Here is a 24,595-nt window from a genome sequence, read left to right on the forward strand (position 1 = left end):
TGAAGACTTGTAATCCACTTTGAGTTCCAAGTCGCGGGCCCCAAAAAAAGCTCGCCACACTTTGTCCTCTGGAACCTCTGTTGGACGACTACTAATTTGATTAGAACCACATTTAATTCTTACATTTCAAGGCAAGGAAAGTAAGACTACAACTCGCCTAACACATTAAACTGACGAATGAAAGTTCAGGAACTGAAGAAATATGGCGTCTTAAAGACATGGAGTGAGGCGGCAACCCTAGTCCTAACTGTGTTCCACGTAAGTCGTGAGACTAGAAGGCTCCAAGTTCCAGGTCTGTCCTTTCCTTTTACAAGGCACTTCTAAGAAAGTCGACCAAACAGTAATTCTGGATTGGTGTCCCCAGTGATATAGACCTATCTGGTGACCTTATCCTAAAGCAATGTCCTTCCATTCAGCGTGCAATGACCAACAAAGTGTTATTACAACATCTATTGAGAACAAGATCACAACCCAAAGCCTGCTGTTTAAGGGCAGCTTTGTAGACAACTAGCAGTCGTGCCACACTAGCTTACGTGGGTACATGCACATCGGGCAGCGCTCACCTCGCAGGAGTCGATGGCTGGTAACTCCATCAGATGGTTTCGTCGGGCAGGCATCATTGGTGGGACATTGAAACAGGTAGCAGTTGGGATGGGTCCCAGTCTTTCTGGAGTCGAAGATCACAAAAGTGCAATTCCAGTCCTCTGAAGAAAAAACACACACAGGTTAATGACGAATACGGACTCCAACATGGTTTTCTTCCCACTGAAGTGAAGCCCGACAGCACCTGGACGACATATGGGTACAAACAGAAAGTCTAGCCGAACGTACATCGGTAATGTCTTAAATTGGGACTGTTGAGTTTATGCTACAAACAGAAACAAAAAGAAAATGAAGCATCTCACAATGAATCTCACAGTCAAAGGAATCAAATATCTATCATGAGAAGCAGATGGTGGAAGATATAGCCAAGTAAGAAACGTAAGTGCAGCACCCCACCAGCAGCCATATTGGTCCTAGCTCAAGCCTTTCCCTACTGACCTGTCCAGTAGACTGAATGGTGGAATCTGGGCACATACATTCCACATCCTAAAACAGACTAAGACAGCATACTAGACCCAGGTAGTAACAATGATATATTGGCCATTACACTCGTCATACTCTGCGGAAGGCAACAAATGTATGAATATCATCGACAAATCAAGCTTAATCGAACTAGGAATGGGAAAATGGCCAGTGGAATACCCAAGTTGGACGTGTGGTGTATATTTTTTAAGCAAAAGTTCAGAGCTCCAATTATCTGCTTGCTGTGGGCATGCGGAGGTGGCCACTATAGCAGCACGAAGGACATGGGCATAACACAGCATCCAAACTGACAAGAAGCAGAACTCTACCCGAGTGGTACTAGCTGACATTTGGTCAAAGGTATCCTGGCGCAATAAGCCTTGGTTATGGGGTGACGTGGGACTCGAGATGCAGCAGCAAGAAGCTTTGCCCGGATCCAAAGCCCAATCCGCAACCTCTGCTATGGTAAAGTGGTGCCGGTGCAGCAAAGGTAGCCGGAGTACTCGGACCAGCCACGGCCTACAAGTCAAAGAAACAAACTGGAGAAACGAAGGTCAGAAGTGCTTGGAGAGGGAGCCATCCAGAGTCAATGCTGGGAGAGACTGGAACAGAAGCACCAGTAACCAGTTTCCTACCTACAAACCAAGTCGAACTGATCAGCCGGCCACGACTGAAACACTTACTGTGGTGTGGTCTACTGAAGCCACAGAAAGGGCGAGGACTCCTTCATACAGACCCAGAGGTCGGTTCTGTGACTGAAACCGGCAGCAGTGATTGACCAGGGTGCCTGCTCTTGGTGTTCCACCATCTATCCTCAAGAACTTCTCCAGAAGTCACTAGCAGTGTCCATGCCCTATCGCAGTGTTTCTACATTCCACATGAGTGAGATCCTACATTGGTAAACGCCTGTCCATCACATTGCAGGAGCAGAGACAGGCAGTAACACAAGAGACCTTGCCTTCTACTTAAGCAGATGTGGAAAGACTTTTGTTGGCACAAGAAGCAATTTGAAACCAAAAGAAGCTCTGAGAGAACACGAGCTGTACTTTATTACCAAAGTCAGCGTCCATCTGCGGAAGCTTGCGCCAGGGCTGCCACATACAGACAAGCGTTGACAAAGCAAGTAGGCCTGGCTTTAATGTACTGACGTGCATGCCTAAGTTTGCATGCGTTAGCACATTAAAGCTAGGCATCTCAGCTTTGCTACTGCACAGAGCAAAAATTCAGAACTTTTGGTGGAACATTTCAAAGCTCTCAATCTTCAATCTTTCATTATTGTAATGCTGTTCTTGTAACCTGGAGTGATGCATAAACGTGGATGGAGTGACATAACAGTGGGGCGAATATAACGGACGCCTTCTTTAATGTAGCACATTCCAGGCAACATATACAAACGACCACATGAGATGAAAGCCAGACACAGAGGGTATGGAATGAGAACATTAAAAAGCGAAGGCAGTGAAGAATTAACAGTTTCCAAGTGACTCATGCTCATGGTCCGAACTCTTTTGAAATTGATCATTACAAATAGAAACTTCATTCTGGCTGGTAACTCGTGTCCAAATATTGTATAATTTAAGTGCATTCAGCGAGGAAAAGGCAAGTTTACCCAACCCTAGTTGTAGTGCATCTGTGTGCAGAATACAAACGCCTAACCTACTGCCTTTGTCAATGCTTCTTGTGATACCTGCGTGTTAAATGAAGACACCACTAGCGCCTACCACAAATAAAAAGATCTATTTAAATTAAGCCAACAGGGAAGGTAACAGTAAAAAGGTTGCTGAAGAAAAAAATGAAACATTTGCTAAAAATAGAAGCCAAGGCATTAAAAGCGATCGGTGACGTGAGCGAGACACCCCCTGTGACTCCACCCCGCACCACCTGAGCAATGTGGAGTTTCCAGACTGTCGAAGGCGTGCTGAGGTGTAAACAAACAGGTTACCCGCCTCCATCACGTTACTGTCAAACGGGCTCGTCATTTCCTGTAAGAGGCTTGTCCCGACAGGCGCACGTGCCCTGCAACTGCGTCACACCGATGAACAACTGAAGAGGGCCCGCCTGGCGACTAGCATATTTGGTGCTGCCAAGGTGAAATGTTATCTAATTACTCTTTAGTTGGGTCCCTTACAAAAGGTCTTAGCGACACCATGATGCATCACAAATTGTGTATTAAAAAAAAGAAGAATGTAAGAAAAAGTGTCATAACAGCTGGGAATGTGCAAAATAAAAGGAGAACCCCTTTAATTCCAACAGCCGATAAAACAGGAAATTCACAATTGGGAGAGAGAGGGTGGACTTCTCAGACGAATGCTCGGGCGACCAACTTTTCAGTACATGCTGACTTTATTAAGCCTTTATCTGAAGTCTTCATCTGCTTTTTATTTAAACGGAATTTAATCTGCTAAGTTTTTTTGAAGTTCATCACTTTTGCCGACTGTTGAATGTAAAAATATTTTGTGGGAGGTAATTGGGGGTGGAGAGGTACTGCAGGTAAACGGCAGACACTTGCAGAGTTCACAGTATGCAATTGGAAAGATTCACTTCAACTACAAAATAAAGCGGCCTTGGCGTGACTGATTTTTTGTGTTTTTTTTGTAAACGTATGCAGGATGTAAAAAATGAAATAAATAAAGGAGTGACCGAGCAGCCAAGCAGCCCTGCCATCAAAGTGCACTTCTTTTCAGGCGATTATGCACATGGTCTGGTGAATGCCGTCCCTCACAGTACAAGACAACTAATGATGAAGTGGGTTGATCCTATGTCCCTGTATGTATGTGTATATATTTTTATAACATTTTTTTCTTGGGAAAACAGGATATTGCTGTGTTTAGGCCAGACCTAACAAGCTTCAAGTTCACTTGCTGCAAATAAAGGCTTGAATGGTTATTTTCTGAACATGCATCTTGCAAGAAAGAAAGTGTCCACCAAGTGGGCTTGTTAGAAGTGTTCTCATGAGCGATTTGGCGCGAGAGCTGCAGTACTAGCAGCTTTAACTTCACCTCTCTCATGGAGCAGCCAACCAGCAAAGAGCTCTGAAGAAGGTAGCGTCATCACCTTGGTGGATACAGACATGCGTATGAAATCATAAGAGATGTGGCAGTCAGTCCCTACTCAACAAAGCAAATATATACAACATAGGCTTCGATTAAAGATCGTAGAGTAGCACCAGGAACCACAACCAAAGTAGATACTGGATTTGGTGGCATCCATCAGGTCTTCCTGCGTACTAGACCTTCTGGCCGAGGGATGTTGGTCATCGTGAAGAAGCAATGTTCTTTGATACCACCCAAGTTCTGGTTTCTCACAGCATTACAAAGGCAAGATTTATTTAAGACTTACAATTCAACATTCGAGAATAAATTATGCTCCCTTCTATTTACACAAAAAGATCCTCAGGTGTACCGGCTGGTCTGCAATCCTCAACCCAAAATCCAGGTATATCAGTGGGGGAAGCAGAAGCTCTTCCTGGCTTGTACCCCAGCAGTGCAACTCCTTGCCCATGCCAATTCAACAGGCTGCCCCCCACCCTACTCCCCACTTGGGTATCGACGTGTGCTGAAAACTGACCTGCATCCGCAGAAGAGTTCGCTGCAATAATTGCTACAGTGAACAGAGGCAACTGTACAAAAACACTAAAGTTCATGGAATATATAGAAAATGTTTATACATTTAGAATCAAATACCTACAAGAGCGGGCCCAGGAGTTCAGTACCATCCCTCCGGAGCAATTGGGTTTAGGAACAGAGCAGCCTGGGATTCGAGCCTGCTGCGCTTCACTACTACATTACAGAAACAGGGAGTCTGGAAAATCGATCGGTATGTACAGCCTACACCGACCACCCCTACAGCTCTCGCCCAAGTAGTCAAACCAGCTCTTCAGAAACAAAAGGGCTTGTACGGAAGCCGCCTTTGAACATTTATCGTTTGTGCTTCAGACCACTGGCCCCCACCGACGCAAGACGACCCGACAGACCTACAACGCCGCTGCCCTCAACGCACTCAATGCCGGCCGGAACCCCACCTGCTGCCGGGCCACCCCGAAACGCACTCTTCACCTGCAGAACCTGCAAGTTCAGCTGCCTCTGAACCCGCACCGCACCCGCCAAGCCAAGCACCAGCAGCAACCACCTGAAGTGCATCCTACTCAACACCCGCTCCGTCCACAGACACGCCGTGGAACTCAGGAACCTCCTCGACACAACATCACCAGACATCGCCTTCCTCACGGAAACCTGGATGAACGCCTCCTCAGCCCCCGACATCGCCATCGCCATCCCGGACGGGTACAAGATCATCAGGAAGGACCGCGTCAACCAGACCGGAGGAGGCATCGCCATCATCCACAAGAACACCATCCGCATCACGACCGACTCCAACGACACCTTCGCCGCCGCCGAGCACCTCCACTTCCAGATTCACACCGACCCAAAGACGACCATCAGAGGCACCCTCAGAGGCACCCTCATCTACAGACCCCCGGGACAACGCACACAATTCAGCGAAGACATCACAGACTTAATCAGCCCGCACGCCCTCCCTCCGCTGACTACATCCTCCTAGGGGACCTCAACTTCCACCTGGAGAACAACAAGGACCGCAACACCGCCGCCCTGCTGGACAACCTCGCCAACCTTGGACTCGAGCAACTGGTGAACACCCCCACCCTCTACGCCGGCCACACGCTTGACCCAGTCTTCTCATCCAGCAAGCACATCACCTTCAGCCACTCCACCGGACTCCACTGGCCCGACCACAGCTGCGTCCACTTCAGCTTCAGAAAAACCACAACCCACCACCACCCGCAACAGGTTCCTCACAGGAGCTGGAGCAAGATCACCGCCGACCAGCTCACCACCTCCCTCAGCCAGAACCCACCTGTCAGCACAACGGACCCCAACGAAGCAGCCCGCAACTTCACGCAGTGGCTGACCACCTGCGCCGACGACCTTGCACCACTGAAGAACCCTCCCAGCAGACCCAGAAGCAAGAGGGCCCCCTGGTTCACCGACGAACTCAAGGACTCCAAGAAGACCTCCGCACCCTCAAGAAAGCCTGGCTCCTCGACCAGACCACTGACAACATGACCGTCCTCAAACGCGCCACCCGCAAGCACCAGCAGCTCATCCGCACCACCAAGAAGAAATCACTGAAGGAGCGACTGGACAACAACGCCCACGACAGCAAGGAACTCTTGAGCATCGTCAAGGAGTTCTCCAACCCCAGCACCGGCAACAACGACATCGCCCCTTCACAAGATCTCTGCGACTCTCTCGCATCGTTCTTCCACCGCAAGATCGCCGACATCCACAACAGATTCGACACACCATCCACGCACCCAACCGTCGAACAAACGCACCCCACCGCCACCCTCCGCACCTGGACCACAGTGACCACCGAAGACGCAGCCCGCACGATGAACACCATCCACTCCGGATCTCCAACCGACCCCTGTCCCCACCACGTCTTCAACAAGGCCGACTCCATCATCGCACCCCAACTCCGAGACGTCATCAACACCTCCTTCAACACCGCCACCTTCCCGGAGAGCTGGAAGCATGCCGAGCTCAGCGCCCTACTGAAGAAACCAACAGCGGACCCCACCGACCTCAAAAACATCCGCCCCATCTCGCTCCTCCCTTTCCCTGCCAAAGTCATCGAGAAGATCGTCAACAGACAGCTTGCCGCCTTCCTCGAGACGAACGGATCCCTCGACCCCTCGCAGTCCGGTTTCAGAGCCAACCACAGCACCGAGACCGCCCTCATCGCAGCCACCGACGACATCCAAACCCTGCTCGACAACGGGGAAACAGCGGCACTCATCCTCCTGGACCTCTCTGCAGCGTTCGACTCTGTCTGCCACCGCACACTAGTCCAACGCCTCAGCAACACCGGCATCCAAGAGAAGGCACTGGAGTGGGTCATCTCGTTCCTCGCCGGAAGAGCACAGAGAGTCCGCCTCCCCCCGTTTCGATCCGAGGCCACCTAAGTCATCTGCGGCGTCCCGCAAGGCTCATCACTCAGCCCCACCCTCTTCAACGTCTACATGAGACCTCTTACTGCCATCGCACGCCAACACGACCTCAACATCATCTCCTACGCCGACGACACCCAGCTGATCCTCTCCCTCACCAGAGACCACGACACCGCCAGAACCAGCCTACACGAAGGGATGAAAGACGTCGCCGAGTGGATGAAGAACAGCGGCCTGAAACTGAACTCAGACAAGACGGAAGTCCTCATTCTGGGACCATCGCCCGCCGCCTGGGACGACTCCTGGTGGCCCCCAGCCCTGGGCACCGCTCCCAAGCCAACAGACCACGCACGCAACTTGGGCTTCATCCTGGACTCCTCCCTCTCGATGACCAGACAAGTCAACGCCGTCTCCTCATCTTGCTTTCACACCCTTCGCATGCTTCGCAAAATCTTCCGATGGATCCCGACCGAAACCAGGAAGACGGTCACCCAGGCCCTTGTCACCAGCCGACTTGACTACGTAAACACCCTCTACGCCGGTACCACAGCCAAGCTACAGAAGAAACTCCAACGCATCCAGAACGCCTCCGCCCGACTCATCCTGGACATCCCCCGACGCAGCCACGTCTCCGGCCACCTGAGGGACCTGCACTGGCTCCCCGTCAACAAGAGGATCACGTTCAGGCTCCTCACCCACGCACACAAGTCTCTCCACGACCTCGGCCCCAAGTACCTCAACGACCGCCTGACCTTCTACACGCCCACCCGCCAGCTACGGTCCACTAGCCTCGCCGCCATACCACGCATCCGAAGAGCCACCGCCGGAGGCAGATCCTTTTCCTACCTGGCGGCCAAGACATGGAACTCCCTCCCCATCCACATTCGGCTGACCCAGGACCACCTCGCCTTCAGGAGACAACTCAAGACCTGGCTGTTCGAGCAGTAGCGGACCCCTTCCCCCTAGCGCCTTGAGACCCTTCCGGGTGAGTAGTGCGCTATACAAATGTTATGATTGATTGATTGATTGATCCTCTCAGATGCTTGGAGATGTGTACTACCAAGATCAGATAGGAGGCTCTTAAATAATCCCCAAAATGGTGCTGGAATGAAGGCAAGCAGGTCTGCAGGGGAGTCTCTCTCTTGTGAGCGGCTACTAAGAGTCCAAACTGAACATTTTACGCAGTCAGATTTCAAAGGTCAAAATAATGATTTTTATAAAATTATATTTGAAGATTTTATACAATCTGTACTTACAAAAGGGCCGCTCTCAAATGGAACAAAAATATAAAATATTCCTAGGTCTCCCTCATTGCAACGGTTTAATGATTTTCTTGGTTAGCACGAGGAGAAGATTGGTGGGCTCCTTCTGAAAAGCATATGAAGCAAGTAAAAGGCCCTAATCAGTTCGTTACATGACCAGGACTGTCTGCTTTTGCCACTGACAAAGCCAATAGGCCTGGTCTTATCAAGCCTACATTTTTGCAAACATTTGCAATAGACCATACAAGTGTAAAACTAATTAAAAAAAGTAGAAATGCCACCTTCTAAATATGACGTGGATATGATAGCAAAAACAAGTAAGTAACAAATTACTTGCCATGAAAATAAAGGAAACATACTATGAAAGCAAAAATGAAAGCAGCGAATGATCTACGAACCCTGACACCTAAGAAACCCACTTTTTAGGCATATGTACGCATGTGCAATAAAATGTCATTACTCACAGTGATGAGAGGCAGTGGTGGAAGTGCAATGACCAATTGTTGAGGCTGAATGCTGTGGTAGGTGGAGGCAAACCGTTAAGGACACAACAGACCAATAGCTCCTGTGGCCTGTCTGAAAGCCCATATAAGTATCTGTAATATTGATACAATTTTAGTCAAATCAAGAGGTCTTAGCCAAAGACAGGCCTAACAGGTAGGACCTAGAAGCCCTCTTCTTAAAAACATTTTCGGCAATAAGGAAAAAGGGTGTCTAATAAGGCTTTAAGATGAGAACTAGGGATGATAGGATTAATAACAAAGCTTTGATGTTATTTATTAAAATATAGACTTGACTTTGTGTAGAATCCCATGATTTAATTCATACAGCAATATACTTAAAATGGACTGTAAAAAGTGACTTTATTTAGACATTAAAAAATAACGAGGAATTTGCTTATTAAGGGAGTTTGAGTAACCCAATGTGAATGAGGGAGGCTCGGTATGTCACAGGTGGCAACGGTGTCGCTTTTAGTGGGGAATTTACGGAGGGAGGAGTGAAAAGCCACGTTTAAAAGCATGTGGCGGAAAGAGAGATTACTTTGCTCTAAGCGGGAGGGAGCGTGTACTTTTGTTGATAGCAGGTAAGCCGGTGAATGCCTTAGAGTGCTTTGAAACGGGAACCAGTGGAAAGTTTAGATTTATGGTAGGAGTGCTGAGTACAAAGATAGTGACAGTTGGTTTCTACAAGCGCATGGCGAACAATTCACGGAGGCAGCAACGTGTCAACTATTGTTTAAGCGGAAGAGAAATTCCATGTGTAATTTGCCTGTAGCTTTTTGAGAGTTACTCTAACAATGTTAACTACGATAATAATAGTGATGCACATGATATTATGGTTTATCTTTGGCGGATGGTGAGTTTAATGGATGTATTTTGTACTTTCAGTTACCCCTGAAGAAAGGCCCAAGAGGCCTGAAATGCATTGGGACAAAATAAAATTGCTTTTTAATGGATTTTGGCTTCAGTACGTGTTTGTGTTAAGAGGTTCGGATGGCCCTACACTCAAATGAGAAACTTGGAAAATTGCGATTCTTGGCATGAGGATGGAATGAGTGATGAATGTGAAAAATAAAGGAATATAAGCAAGAATAAAATAACGATAGAGTAAAGAAGTTTATAAATGGCTGCATATGCAATTGAACAATGCTGTGCCACGGGTTGGAGCGTGAAGGTGTTCCATGACGATGATGTTCATATAAATTACGGGCTGAGCACGTCACCAGTGTGCACGCGACGGATTATGAGGACTGGGAAATTTAGTTCTATAAATGATGGTGGGCTACCCCACTATGTATATGTTGCTCCCTCCCGACCTGGCACGTTTGAATCTGGGGACCGTCAATAGACCGGCACTGGACGAGCGGAGTTGCCTCTTGGGTTGGTACCACAAAAACTTTTTCTGCAAAGGGATTGGGCCCAGCTCATGCACTGCTCTGAAGACCAGGCAGAGGGATTTAAAATGAAAATGAATCCTTTCCTTAATGGGCAGCCAATGTAGCTCTCTCAGAGCCAAGGTGGTGGATGAGCTTCGCGGCCTGTTGAGTGCTCATTTTGCTGCTGCGTACTGTACTCTCTGCAATCCCTGAATGATGTAGGGGCACCCAAGTACAGAGAATTGCAGTAGTCCGGCCTGCTTAACACTGTACTTCTTACCACCAATGGGCGTGACTCAGTTGGTAATAACTGAAGTATTTTTCGTAAAATGCGTATTAAGAAGAAGCATACATTAGCAATCTTATTTGCATGAGACTCCATCTGAAGGTTATCGTCGATCAAAAGCCCCAGATTGCGTACCTTATTAGCCGGTGCTATTGGCTCCTCCTCCTCAGGAGTGAGTTTAAATTCACAAGGTAAGGGTTTGGGCATCCTAGCAGAGGAGCAGTACAACATTTCAGTCTTCCCGCTGTTAAATTGAAGGGAGTTTCTCCTGAGCCAGCCAGCCGTGCGATGCATGCACTGCTGGAATGTGTCCAGGGAGATCGCATGTTCACCTTCTAAGGAGAACGCCAGCTAAGTATCATCAGCATAGTTGACTAGGTTAACTCCAAAGGACTTAATAATAGGGAGCAGGGGCTGCAAATATACATTAAAGAGAATGGGACTGATCGCGGAGCCCTGCGGCACCCCATGTATTACCGGAGATTTGCTGGAGGAGAATGGTTCTAAGGTCACTACCTGCTGTCTTCCTACCAGATAGGACTGGAGCCATTGCAGTGCTTGTCCCTTCACCCCTAGCCTCTTGAGTCTCTCCACTAAGGTGGCATGATTCACCGTATCGAATGCTGCAGACATATCGAGAAGCACTAGAACAGTAGCATTCCCGTTGTCGGCTCGCATGCGCAGATTGTCCATCATGGTGACAAGCGCCGTCTCAGTCCCGTGGCCTGGCCGAAAACCAAATTGATCTCTATCAAGCAGGAGGTTTTCCTCCAGAAAGCACAACAGTGTCCTGCTGACTGCTTTCTCCAGGATTTTGACCGGGTAAGGCAGGAGAGAGATTGGCCTGAAACTTGCCGGGGTTGACGGGTCTAGGGTGGGCTTTTTGATCAACGGGGTCACCACCGCCTGTTTCCAGCTTTCCAGGACAGTTCCTTCCACTAGCGATTGATTACAGATCTGTCTCAGCCAAGGAAAGGTTTCTTTGCCAAATGTCTTCCAGGCTTTATGAGGGAGGGGATCAAGAGGGGAACCCGAAGTTACACTGTGCGCCAAGCTGTTGAAACTGTCATCAGTGAGGACCGGAAAGTTATCCAGAACCATTGGCTGGGGAAGATCTTCATTCATCGATTGTTCTAAATCATCTAGGCCAGTGGTTCCCAAACTTTTGACTCCTGAGGACCCCCATTGAGTCACCACTGGAAGCCGGGGACCCCCAAGCAATTTGTAGGAGTTAAATTTCAAACATTAAAACAGTAATTCGAAAAAAATACACAGGTGTGCACACAAAACAAATACTCAAAGTACTAAGGATTTTGGGGCCAAATGTACGACCATTTCATTTAGCGCCTCGCAATTGGCGACACATTGAGAGTGGCAAATTGCGAGTCGCTAAATGAAATATACAACAGTTTAACACTGTTTGGGATTCCCAATGGGGTCGCAAATTGCGAGGTTCATTAATATTAATGAGCCTCTCGCAATTTGCGAGCCCATTGGGAATGCCAACCCTCCCAGCGATGGTGGCCTGCTGCGCTCTGCAGGCCACCATGTCTCGGACGGCTTTTAAATAAAGCAGTCTTAAAAAAAAATAATGCAGCCTGCTTACCATGCATTTTAAAAAAAAAGAAAATGAAACGTTTTCGTTTCATTTTCTAAGGGCGGGCAGAGGTCCCTGGGACCACTGCCTGACCTTAAAAATATTTTTGCATGCATTTGCAAAGGGGAAGGGAACCCCTGGGGACCCCTTCCCATTTGCGAATGCATTACCATCTACTTGAAGTAGGTGGTAATTGTGACTGTTTTGCGACAGCAAAACATTTGTACATGGTTTTGAGACTCGCTATTTGGAAGGGAATGCCCCTTCCAAATAGCAAGTTGCAAAACCTATTTAGAGAGTCGCAACAAATTGCGACTCGCGAAATAGGCTATGTACATGGCCCAATAGGTTTTTGCATGCGCAAACGGGTTCGCGAACCCATTCGCGCATATGAAAACAGATCGTACATCTAGCCCGTAGTATTTTATATTGAAGTAATAGCCCCTCTGTCACATGTATTTCATTTGTTTTGTAGCATCTCTCATACCATTGTAGGATGCCGGAGCACTTTACATCACACACATATAGAGACATTGAATCATACATGTAAATCAGTGTGTGTATAAAATGTTTAAAGAGTGCTTGGTCTGGAAAAGCACAAACTTAGGATTCAGAGCATAACACAGTGGCTAGCATTGACTTTAACATTAAAAATGTATTTCCACCCAAATATATCTTTTTAGCAGCATCAGGATAATGAATAACTGGGCCAAAATATAAGTTACTAACTGGTACCATGAAGTTTGCAAGCAGCTCTTTGATGACAGTTTATAGGTTCCTCTACTAGATTACGATTGTCACTTTTGAAGTGCACAGAAATAAAGGAATCTCTGTGAAAAAAGCAGTAACCACAAACCTAGGCACATAAAATGCTGCTTTTTAAGATGCATGTTACACGTTCTTTGCAGTAGGCACATTAACCCTTTGTGCTACATTAGTTAAATCAAAGCTGCCACTGAACAAAACTCTCCTCGCTCTCCAGCAGGTACATTAATCACTGGCATTCTCTTGACACTTTTATTGTTGCTGGAAATTATACATGAAATGTTTCTGTGCTTTTAAAACTGTTGCCTACGGACCCCCTGGGAATGTGTCACGGACCCCTGGGTGTCCGCGGACCACAGTTTGGGAAACACTGATCTAGGCGCTCTTTATTAGGATTGAGTGTGTTAACAATTTTGGCCTGGAAGTAGACAGCAATGTCCTCACATAATTTTTGTGATGCTGCCACCTTGTTGTTTAGGCAGGTGGGGGAAGAAAGGTCCTTAATGATTTTAAAAAGGGCTTTTGCTCCATTCGGCGCATGTATGATAGAAGTAGCATAGAATTCAGCCTTAGTTTTAAGAATAAGTTCTTTGTATTTCAATTGCACTGATCTCAGATCTTTTTGTGATCTTCCTCAGTATATCCCTTTCTCCATTTCCTTTCCGCCTTCTTGCGGAGTGCACACAACTGTTTCAGGTTTTCATTATACCAGGGGGCCATGATTTTATTCCTGTTTTTAACTTCTTTATTGGGATTGTCTGATCTAGAATGTCTGTTATATAGCTGGTGTAAATATGATAGTTTTCCTCAGCCGTCGCCATAGGTGAGAAGTAGTTATCCTCTTTGACAGGTAAAAGGGGTCCAATCTTATCTAATTTTGCCCATTACCTGCCTCTCCTATAGGTATTCTGCTGGCTAGTTTTGATCTTTAAACAGGGCCGCCTGACCTCAAACTGAATGAAATAGTGGTCAGTCCAGGACTGGGGTAATATGTTTAATATCTTGGAGGTAGCTTGATTGGAAAACAATAAGTCAAGAATGTGCCCCCCTTGATGAGTGGGCTGTTCCACTAGCTGTGAGAGATTAAGGTTAGCACATGTGTGTCTCAGATCTCTCAAGTGGCTGCTGAGGTTCCCATCTTCCCTGAGATTGAAGTCTCCCAGTATGATCATACTAGTATGCGTCAAGGTTAGATTGGTGATAGTGTCTAGAACATTTTGATATTGCGTGGTGCTGCCTGGAGGCCTATAGCATAGCAGTCCTGTAAGTAAACTGCCCCCGAGTGCCTGCAATGAAAAGCCCATAATTTCTATCCCCTCCACTTCATCTATCAGTAGGGGCGTAAAGTTCAGCTCCTCCTTGAAAATTACTCCCACTCCTCCCCCTCTGCCTAAAGTTCTTGGCTTGTGAAGGATTTTATATCCTTTGGGACAGGCAAGCCCTATTTCCACCACCGACTCAGCAGTGGTCCATGTCTCTGTCAGGAACAGACTTTTTACACAACATCGGTCCCCAACATTGAGGAATTTCAACACAAAAATAAAATATAGACAGAGTCAATCTATATTTTTAGAAAGGCATGTCCAGCCGGACAGTGGTCTTTCAGAGATTTTACTCAGAATTTATGTATTCAGATCACATAAAGATACCTTCCAACAATCAACCCGTGTGGACCACAAGCCTGTGTCCAGTACTAACAGAGCAGGTACAAGGGGTTGATGTAGACAGCAAAGAAGGGCTTTGTAAGGCGAAAACACATTACTCTATCAACAGTACAATTGTCCAGAGTATTACATTCATGCACTTGACATTAAGTAGTAATCACAATTAGGTTCCAGTGCATTTTAAAGTCGATGGCGTTTCGGACCCCTACTAAATCTCAGGGACCATCATCAGGACAGTTACAATGAAAAGCCTTAGGGTTATTTAAGCCTCTAAATGCCTAAAGGGGGAAAAGGAAATATTTACATTAAGTACATGAACAACGTAGTAGGATAAAAAACATTGTGAGGAACCAGTGACTTAAGTAAGACCAGTGAGTGGCGCAGTACCAGTCAGACAAGGCACATGAACTATGGTGCTCAGTGCATGAGAATTCATAAGGTCAAGACCGTGATCAGGGCGGAAGTACAATAAACACGATAGTGAAAGTGTCCAGTGAAGTCAAAAAAGCTGGCGGAAGTACAGTAAACACAATGGTGAAGGTGTCCAGTGAAGTCGATAAAACAATCTATCCCGTCGTGTCACAGAACCCGCGAGGACTGAATGGAGAATATCACGCAGTAAGGGAGTAGCGACTGGTAACAGGAGAGCAGGTGCTATCTGAACAGAGATACGTGATGGTAAAAGGATTTACGGAGTGGGCGGCGGGAGTCAGAATGGGACCAATGCTCACCGGGGCACCTCAAGGTATAGAGGCTTGCTCCTCCGGTAGCTTGATGGCACACGTTCACCCTGAAAAAGCGGAGGAATTAGTGAACAGTAGCGTAACAATAAATGCCAGTGCGCGGGAGACTCCGGGAAGGGAGTGTCTCTCTTACCAGAATCGGGTGGCGGGAGCCGCGGAATAGAGTGAAGTCCGTCGGCTGCCAGGGTACCTAGTGGAAGGGGAACGGGTTACCAAACTGTGTCATGGACGGTGGTAACCACAATTAGGGCGGATAAGGTAAACTGCTTACCGGTTCAGTCGGTCTGGATAACCACTTCCTGGCGTGCTCAGAGCGGAATGCTCCTGCAAGCAATATGTAAGCTTCTGATTGGTCCCAGAGTGGGGCATAAAAATCGATGACGGACTCCCATACGCGCCATCTTAGGACAGTGGGTGTGAGGGGTACAGGTGATGACGTGAAGGAAAATGACGTGATAAAAAAAGAAGGCCTGTGATTAGTGCAGTTAAATGGCATATTTACAGTGGAATACGAATAGAACTAGAGACAGCACCAAGTTCTTGATAATTGACATGCTAAAAGAGAAAGCACACAGGTACTGCAATTAAGATACATATTTACAACAGAAAAAGCCTGGTATTTACTACAGAAAGATAGGAAAATAGGTTTGACTCCAGCCAGCTCCAAGTATCAAATGAGGGCAGTCCATTCATCTTGAAGATTAAGCCCAGAGTTAAGACTGTCAGTCTTCAAATTCCATTTAAGTTCCTCCCTGTTCAGGAGGCGTGTGAGATCACCACCCCTGGGTGAGATGATGATCTGTGAGATCACAGTCCAGCGGATATCATTCTCTGAGTGTCCTTTCTCCAAGAAATGCTCAACCAAGGGGGCGTTGGGTGTTTTACACCTGATGAGGCTTCGATGTTGAGAAATCCTCAGCTTGACCTTCTGCTTAGTTTGGCCCACGTATATCATGTTGCAGGGGCAGAAGATGGCATATACAATGTTCTGACTGTTACAGTTGGTAAATGTTTTAAGTGCATTTTTTACATTGTTATACACAAATTCCTTGCCATCAATTGAAAACTCACAGACAACACATGAGCCACAGCGGGCATGCCCACGAAGTGGGGGTAATTGCCAGTGATCGTGAAGGGTTACATTTCTGGTAGAGGGTAGTGCTGCCCTCACCAATTGGTCCTTTAGATTTTTGTTCTTCTTAAAGGCAAACATGGGAGTATCCCAATTCAATACCCCCGAATTTAGAATGTGCCAGTTCTTTTTAACACATTGTCTAACCCGGCTGGGAACTGGGGAGTAGGTAGTAACACATACCAATTTTTCAGTTGATTGTTTAGGTTTAGGTTCAAGGAGGGTTTCGCGTGGGCAGTACCAAGCTCTCTTCATAGAGTTCTTAATTAAGCGCCGTGGGTACCCTCTGCACTGGAGTTTACCCGAAAGTATATTAGCCTCATAAAAATAGTCTTCCTTTTTATAGCAATTTCTTCTCAGCCTTAAGAACTGGGAATATGGCAGACTGTCCCTCAGAGCCCTGGGGTGACAGCTGTCATAACGTAGCAACGTGTTTCTTTCCGTGGGTTTGCGGAAAAGGGAGGTGTATAGGATGCCCTCATGATGTTGAATCTTTAAATCAAGAAAGGAGATATTACTACGGTTGTGAGTAAGCGTGAAGGTAAGGCCATTGCAATTTTGGTTAAGCCAGTGCAGGAAACCATCAAGTTCAGGGATAGTTCCGCCCCAGATTAAGAAAATGTCGTCTATATATCTCTTCCAATTTTTTATTCCCTGGTGAAAGGGGTTTGTTGGGGACAAGATAGTGCTTGTCTCCAACCAGTCCATGTACAGAATTGCTAGGGTGGGGGCAAAGACAGCCCCCATAGATGTACCCCGCACCTGTTGGTAGTACTGTGAATCGTACATAAAGAAATTCTGGGTGAGACAGATTTCTAAGAGTTGAATAATGAATATAGTAGGAACTCTGTGGGGGCTAGGATGGGTGTTAAGAATGCTCTCCATCACCAACAGTGAATCCCTCTGGGGTATGTTTGTGTACAAAGACTCGACGTCTAATGTACAGAGGGTCTCAGTTTCAGGGTCAAAGGCATGGTTTTCTATGAGGTTTATCATATGTATACTATCTCTTATATAGCACTGGGTTGTTGGTACAAAGTCCTTTAGAAAATGGTTGACATAAAGGCCCAGTGGCTCTAAAACTGAGCAGCAGCCAGAAACAATAGGTCTGCCTGGGGGTTTGTCCAATCTTTTGTGGATTTTGGGTAACGTGTAGATAACTGGTATTCTGGGATTGGAGGTGTTGAGGAAGTTATATTCATGCTGGCTAAGGATGCCTTTAGACATTGCGTCTGTTGTAACATCCCTGATCAGAGTCTGCAGTTCCTTTGTAGGATTACAAGGTAACCTACAATAATGATCGGTGTTGGAAACCTGACGTGCAAGTTCTCCTTTGTAGTTTTCAATATCCTGTAGGACAATCCCCCCGCCCTTGTCTGCAGGTTTAATTATTAGCTGATTGTTGTTTTTCAAGGTGGAGATGGCATTCTTCTCTTCAATTGGAATGTTATAGGGTATGAAGAGATGAGATTTTTCTAACTCTGAAATTTCTTTAAGGATAACCTTTTCAAATGTGACAATCTCTCTCGGTATCATACTAGCTGCTGGAGAGAAGGTGGAGGGTGGTCTGAAAGGTGTAACAGTAATTTTAGGTTCAGATGGGTTGAGTTCAAAGTAAGCGCGTAATCTTAACTTACGAAAGAAGGCCATCAATTCAGATTGTAAGTCCAAGAAATTTGGGTATTTAGCAGGGACAAATGATAGTCCTCTTTGGAGGAGTGATGACTCATGGTCAGTAAGTAAGTGGTTGGAGATGTTAAAAATCGGTATGAGGTTGAGGGCACAATCAGGAGTTACCATTGGTAAAATTTGTGCCTCGTCTGGCGTTCCCCAGGAGGATTGTGCCATCTCTGTTGTTGTTTTACCCTGCCTTTCTTTTGGGGTTCTGAATTGCCTCTGGATAAAAAATGAGAGGGATTGCGTTGCTGGCCACTTCCTCCTTCTCCCGGGTCCGAACTGTCAGACGAATCAGCTGACGAGTCCGTAAAACCAACCACTGTGTTCCTTTTATTAAAACGGCCCCAAGGTCTTGGGGTCTGCTGGTGTGGGTTAAAGTTACGATTAAGGTAAAAATCTTTCTGTAGATATGGATAGGTACGCTCCAAGGAAAAGAATTTTATGTCCTTCTTTACCTTATTTGATTTTTTATTCTGTTCTATCCGGTGAAACTCTGCAACGGTTTTGTCAATTTTCTCTAGCAAGGACTTTGTATCAACAATGGTTTTGTCATCTACAATTTGTTTCTCCAGATCCTTAATAATTTCGTCAAGTTTTTTCAATTCCTCGATTGCAGTGTCAATCCCAAGTACCAACCAGTGGCGGGAGCAGGTAGTCCCAATCCCGCTAAAACCTGTTATATACTTGGGGTTGTCAGTGAAAACACCCGGAATATTTCTCACTTGCAGACCAAGGGGGATGGTATTGGATTTAAGATACTGTGTCAGCATAAGCATCATTAACTCTAGCCGTGCATGTTTTTTCTTATATTTTTCTAAATCCTTGCTAGAGAAAATTGACAAAACCGTTGCAGAGTTTCACCGGATAGAACAGAATAAAAAATCAAATAAGGTAAAGAAGGACATAAAATTCTTTTCCTTGGAGCGTACCTATCCATATCTACAGAAAGATTTTTACCTTAATCGTAACTTTAACCCACACCAGCAGACCCCAAGACCTTGGGGCCGTTTTAATAAAAGGAACACAGTGGTTGGTTTTACGGACTCGTCAGCTGATTCGTCTGACAGTTCGGACCCGGGAGAAGGAGGAAGTGGCCAGCAACGCAATCCCTCTCATTTTTTATCCAGAGGCAATTCAGAACCCCAAAAGAAAGGCAGGGTAAAACAACAACAGAGATGGCACAATCCTCCTGGGGAACGCCAGACGAGGCACAAATTTTACCAATGGTAACTCCTGATTGTGCCCTCAACCTCATACCGATTTTTAACATCTCCAACCACTTACTTACTGACCATGAGTCATCACTCCTCCAAAGAGGACTATCATTTGTCCCTGCTAAATACCCAAATTTCTTGGACTTACAATCTGAATTGATGGCCTTCTTTCGTAAGTTAAGATTACGCGCTTACTTTGAACTCAACCCATCTGAACCTAAAATTACTGTTACACCTTTCAGACCACCCTCCACCTTCTCTCCAGCAGCTAGTATGATACCGAGAGAGATTGTCACATTTGAAAAGGTTATCCTTAAAGAAATTTCAGAGTTAGAAAAATCTCATCTCTTCATACCCTATAACATTCCAATTGAAGAGAAGAATGCCATCTCCACCTTGAAAAACAACAATCAGCTAATAATTAAACCTGCAGACAAGGGCGGGGGGATTGTCCTACAGGATATTGAAAACTACAAAGGAGAACTTGCACGTCAGGTTTCCAACACCGATCATTATTGTAGGTTACCTTGTAATCCTACAAAGGAACTGCAGACTCTGATCAGGGATGTTACAACAGACGCAATGTCTAAAGGCATCCTTAGCCAGCATGAATATAACTTCCTCAACACCTCCAATCCCAGAATACCAGTTATCTACACGTTACCCAAAATCCACAAAAGATTGGACAAACCCCCAGGCAGACCTATTGTTTCTGGCTGCTGCTCAGTTTTAGAGCCACTGGGCCTTTATGTCAACCATTTTCTAAAGGACTTTGTACCAACAACCCAGTGCTATATAAGAGATAGTATACATATGATAAACATCATAGAAAACCATGCCTTTGACCCTGAAACTGAGACCCTCTGTACATTAGACGTCGAGTCTTTGTACACAAACATACCCCAGAGGGATTCACTGTTGGTGATGGAGAGCATTCTTAACACCCATCCTAGCCCCCACAGAGTTCCTACTATATTCATTATTCAACTCTTAGAAATCTGTCTCACCCAGAATTTCTTTATGTACGATTCACAGTACTACCAACAGGTGCGGGGTACATCTATGGGGGCTGTCTTTGCCCCCACCCTAGCAATTCTGTACATGGACTGGTTGGAGACAAGCACTATCTTGTCCCCAACAAACCCCTTTCACCAGGGAATAAAAAATTGGAAGAGATATATAGACGACATTTTCTTAATCTGGGGCGGAACTATCCCTGAACTTGATGGTTTCCTGCACTGGCTTAACCAAAATTGCAATGGCCTTACCTTCACGCTTACTCACAACCGTAGTAATATCTCCTTTCTTGATTTAAAGATTCAACATCATGAGGGCATCCTATACACCTCCCTTTTCCGCAAACCCACGGAAAGAAACACGTTGCTACGTTATGACAGCTGTCACCCCAGGGCTCTGAGGGACAGTCTGCCATATTCCCAGTTCTTAAGGCTGAGAAGAAATTGCTATAAAAAGGAAGACTATTTTTATGAGGCTAATATACTTTCGGGTAAACTCCAGTGCAGAGGGTACCCACGGCGCTTAATTAAGAACTCTATGAAGAGAGCTTGGTACTGCCCACGCGAAACCCTCCTTGAACCTAAACCTAAACAATCAACTGAAAAATTGGTATGTGTTACTACCTACTCCCCAGTTCCCAGCCGGGTTAGACAATGTGTTAAAAAGAACTGGCACATTCTAAATTCGGGGGTATTGAATTGGGATACTCCCATGTTTGCCTTTAAGAAGAACAAAAATCTAAAGGACCAATTGGTGAGGGCAGCACTACCCTCTACCAGAAATGTAACCCTTCACGATCACTGGCAATTACCCCCACTTCGTGGGCATGCCCGCTGTGGCTCATGTGTTGTCTGTGAGTTTTCAATTGATGGCAAGGAATTTGTGTATAACAATGTAAAAAATGCACTTAAAACATTTACCAACTGTAACAGTCAGAACATTGTATATGCCATCTTCTGCCCCTGCAACATGATATACGTGGGCCAAACTAAGCAGAAGGTCAAGCTGAGGATTTCTCAACATCGAAGCCGCATCAGGTGTAAAACACCCAACGCCCCCTTGGTTGAGCATTTCTTGGAGAAAGGACACTCGGAGAATGATATCCGCTGGACTGTGATCTCACAGATCATCATCTCACCCAGGGGTGGTGATCTCACACGCCTCCTGAACAGGGAGGAACTTAAATGGAATTTGAAGACTGACAGTCTTAACTCTGGGCTTAATCTTCAAGATGAATGGACTGCCCTCATTTGATACTTGGAGCTGGCTGGAGTCAAACCTATTTTCCTATCTTTCTGTAGTAAATACCAGGCTTCTTCTGTTGTAAATATGTATCTTAATTGCAGTACCTGTGTGCTTTCTCTTTTAGCATGTCAATTATCAAGAACTTGGTGCTGTCTCTAGTTCTATTCGTATTCCACTGTAAATATGCCATTTAACTGCACTAATCACAGGCCTTCTTTTTTATCACGTCATTTTCCTTCACGTCATCACCTGTACCCCTCACACCCACTGTCCTAAGATGGCGCGTATGGGAGTCCGTCATCGATTTTTATGCCCCACTCTGGGACCAATCAGAAGCTTACATATTGCTTGCAGGAGCATTCCGCTCTGAGCACGCCAGGAAGTGGTTATCCAGACCGACTGAACCGGTAAGCAGTTTACCTTATCCGCCCTAATTGTGGTTACCACCGTCCATGACACAGTTTGGTAACCCGTTCCCCTTCCACTAGGTACCCTGGCAGCCGACGGACTTCACTCTATTCCGCGGCTCCCGCCACCCGATTCTGGTAAGAGAGACACTCCCTTCCCGGAGTCTCCCGCGCACTGGCATTTATTGTTACGCTACTGTTCACTAATTCCTCCGCTTTTTCAGGGTGAACGTGTGCCATCAAGCTACCGGAGGAGCAAGCCTCTATACCTTGAGGTGCCCCGGTGAGCATTGGTCCCATTCTGACTCCCGCCGCCCACTCCGTAAATCCTTTTACCATCACGTATCTCTGTTCAGATAGCACCTGCTCTCCTGTTACCAGTCGCTACTCCCTTACTGCGTGATATTCTCCATTCAGTCCTCGCGGGTTCTGTGACACGACGGGATAGATTGTTTTATCGACTTCACTGGACACCTTCACCATTGTGTTTACTGTACTTCCGCCAGCTTTTTCGACTTCACTGGACACTTTCACTATCGTGTTTATTGTACTTCCGCCCTGATCACGGTCTTGACCTTATGAATTCTCATGCACTGAGCACCATAGTTCATGTGCCTTGTCTGACTGGTACTGCGCCACTCACTGGTCTTACTTAAGTCACTGGTTCCTCACAATGTTTTTATCCTACTACGTTGTTCATGTACTTAATGTAAATATTTCCTTTTCCCCCTTTAGGCATTTAGAGGCTTAAATAACCCTAAGGCTTTTCATTGTAACTGTCCTGATGATGGTCCCTGAGATTTAGTAGGGGTCCGAAACGCCGTCGACTTTAAAATGCACTGCAACCTAATTGTGATTACTACTTAATGTCAAGTGCATGAATGTAATACTCTGGACAATTGTACTGTTGATAGAGTAATGTGTTTTCGCCTTACAAAGCCCTTCTTTGCTGTCTACATCAACCCCTTGTACCTGCTCTGTTAGTACTGGACACAGGCTTGTGGTCCACACGGGTTGATTGTTGGAAGGTATCTTTATGTGATCTGAATACATAAATTCTGAGTAAAATCTCTGAAAGACCACTGTCCGGCTGGACATGCCTTTCTAAAAATATAGATTGACTCGGTCTATATTTTATTCGTGTGTTGAAATTCCTCAATGTTGGGGACCGATGTTGTTGTGTAAAAAGTATGTTCCCCATGGTCCCTGCTGACTCATTTTGGGGTCCCTTGTTGTTGTTAAATTATCTGTCAGGAACAGAGCGTCTAGTCCCGTGTCTTCAATCAGATTTGAAACATCCACGTGGTGCTTAACAAGTGACTGGCTATTAATCAATCCACATATGAGGGGCTTTTCCACAGTTAACTCATGAGCCATAGAATATATAGCTTTGCAGTTTGTCTTACAGAGGTTCATGAGTTGATCCCTGTCATGAACCAGGCGCCCTTGATCATCATCCAAGCGGACAGCGTGGCTAGCGCTAAACGCGTCCGAGGCGCGGACGGGCGCAGACGGGCTTGCCTCTGGCCTGCCTCCGGCGCGCCCGCTGCGCGCTTGCATTTCCCCGTTTATATGTGCTGCCAATGAGCCCTGCCCAGCCGCTAGAGCGCCTTGCAAGATGGCAGCGGAAAAAAGGCAACAGGTCTGTTCCTCCTCCACCCAAGATGGCGCTGCTTTGATGCACTGCTGTGATGGTGTTGCTGTGATGGCCAATAGTTCGAGTTCTCGAGTAGTTTTAGCCCCGCTCGAACAGCGGGTGAATGAATAGAAATTTTATAGTGCAGGTATGTGGCTCAAGTAGTCAAATTCGAGAACAACCATCTTAAAATATTTAAAAGTAAAGAGCTAGCAGCTCGCGGCGATTTTTAAAAAAATAGGGTCCCTTTACAGCATTTCTCTCCCTCCTACTACAGTGTAATGTTATTTTTGCAGTCCTTTTTAAGTACAGGGGGTTTCAGCGACAAAACAAATTGGGGTTGTTGGTTGCGTTGTTGGTTAAAGACTTAACCAGGTAAAAAGAAGTGTTTCACATGGGCCCAATTTACTAGTTGGGCAGACCGCAATTGACGTGTGGATTTCGGCTCAATGATGCATGGGGCGATTTTCTTGTTGCAGTATTCGGACATACCAGGTGTAGTACCAGCAGGACGGATTCCATTGGCAAGAAAATCAAGCCAGTAAAATTACCCAGGAAATGGGCTGCAATGCATGCCAGCCTTGTTCCCTGGACTCCACCTGACCATTTCTAAAGCAGAAAGGGAGCATAATAATATGCTGCGAAAAAGATCATTCTTTTTCTCCACCACCTTCCCAAGCCATCACCCTTCTCCAGCTGGTGTTTATGGGTGTGGTTACCACCCCCACCAGTACCATGCAACTCCACATCTGGGCATATGTGGCAAGAACATCCCAGCCATAATACACGTGGTATTAGTTGGTCTTTTCTCAAAGAGCCGCCTATGACAATGTAAAGAACAAAAAGCACCATGAACAAAACTCTGGGATTTTTGAAGGCTCCTATTCACCTAAAGGACTGTTACAATATAATATATGTTTTACTCTTAATCATTCAGCTGGCAGATTTTGTGTCTTCATTAAAATGATTTATCTTGTTGTAGGTTTTGTGGCTTAAGTAGAATCAGTGATCAAAACTGAATAATAATCAGATTTGACA

General features: G+C 46.0%; 1 protein-coding gene across 1 annotated transcript in view; it reads right to left on the bottom strand.

Moving 5' to 3' along the window:
* MANSC1 (MANSC domain containing 1) overlaps window positions 1-24,595 on the bottom strand; it is a 126,498-nt gene that overhangs the window by 46,436 nt on the left and 55,467 nt on the right. The window contains exon 3 of the mRNA XM_078673501.1: window positions 564-704. Coding sequence (XP_078529627.1) covers window positions 564-704 — 141 coding nt within the window. The remainder of the gene's footprint in view (window positions 1-563; window positions 705-24,595) is intronic.

The sequence above is a fragment of the Lissotriton helveticus genome, chromosome 1_1 (genome assembly GCF_964261635.1).
Source record: "Lissotriton helveticus chromosome 1_1, aLisHel1.1, whole genome shotgun sequence".
NCBI lineage: Eukaryota > Metazoa > Chordata > Amphibia > Caudata > Salamandridae > Lissotriton > Lissotriton helveticus.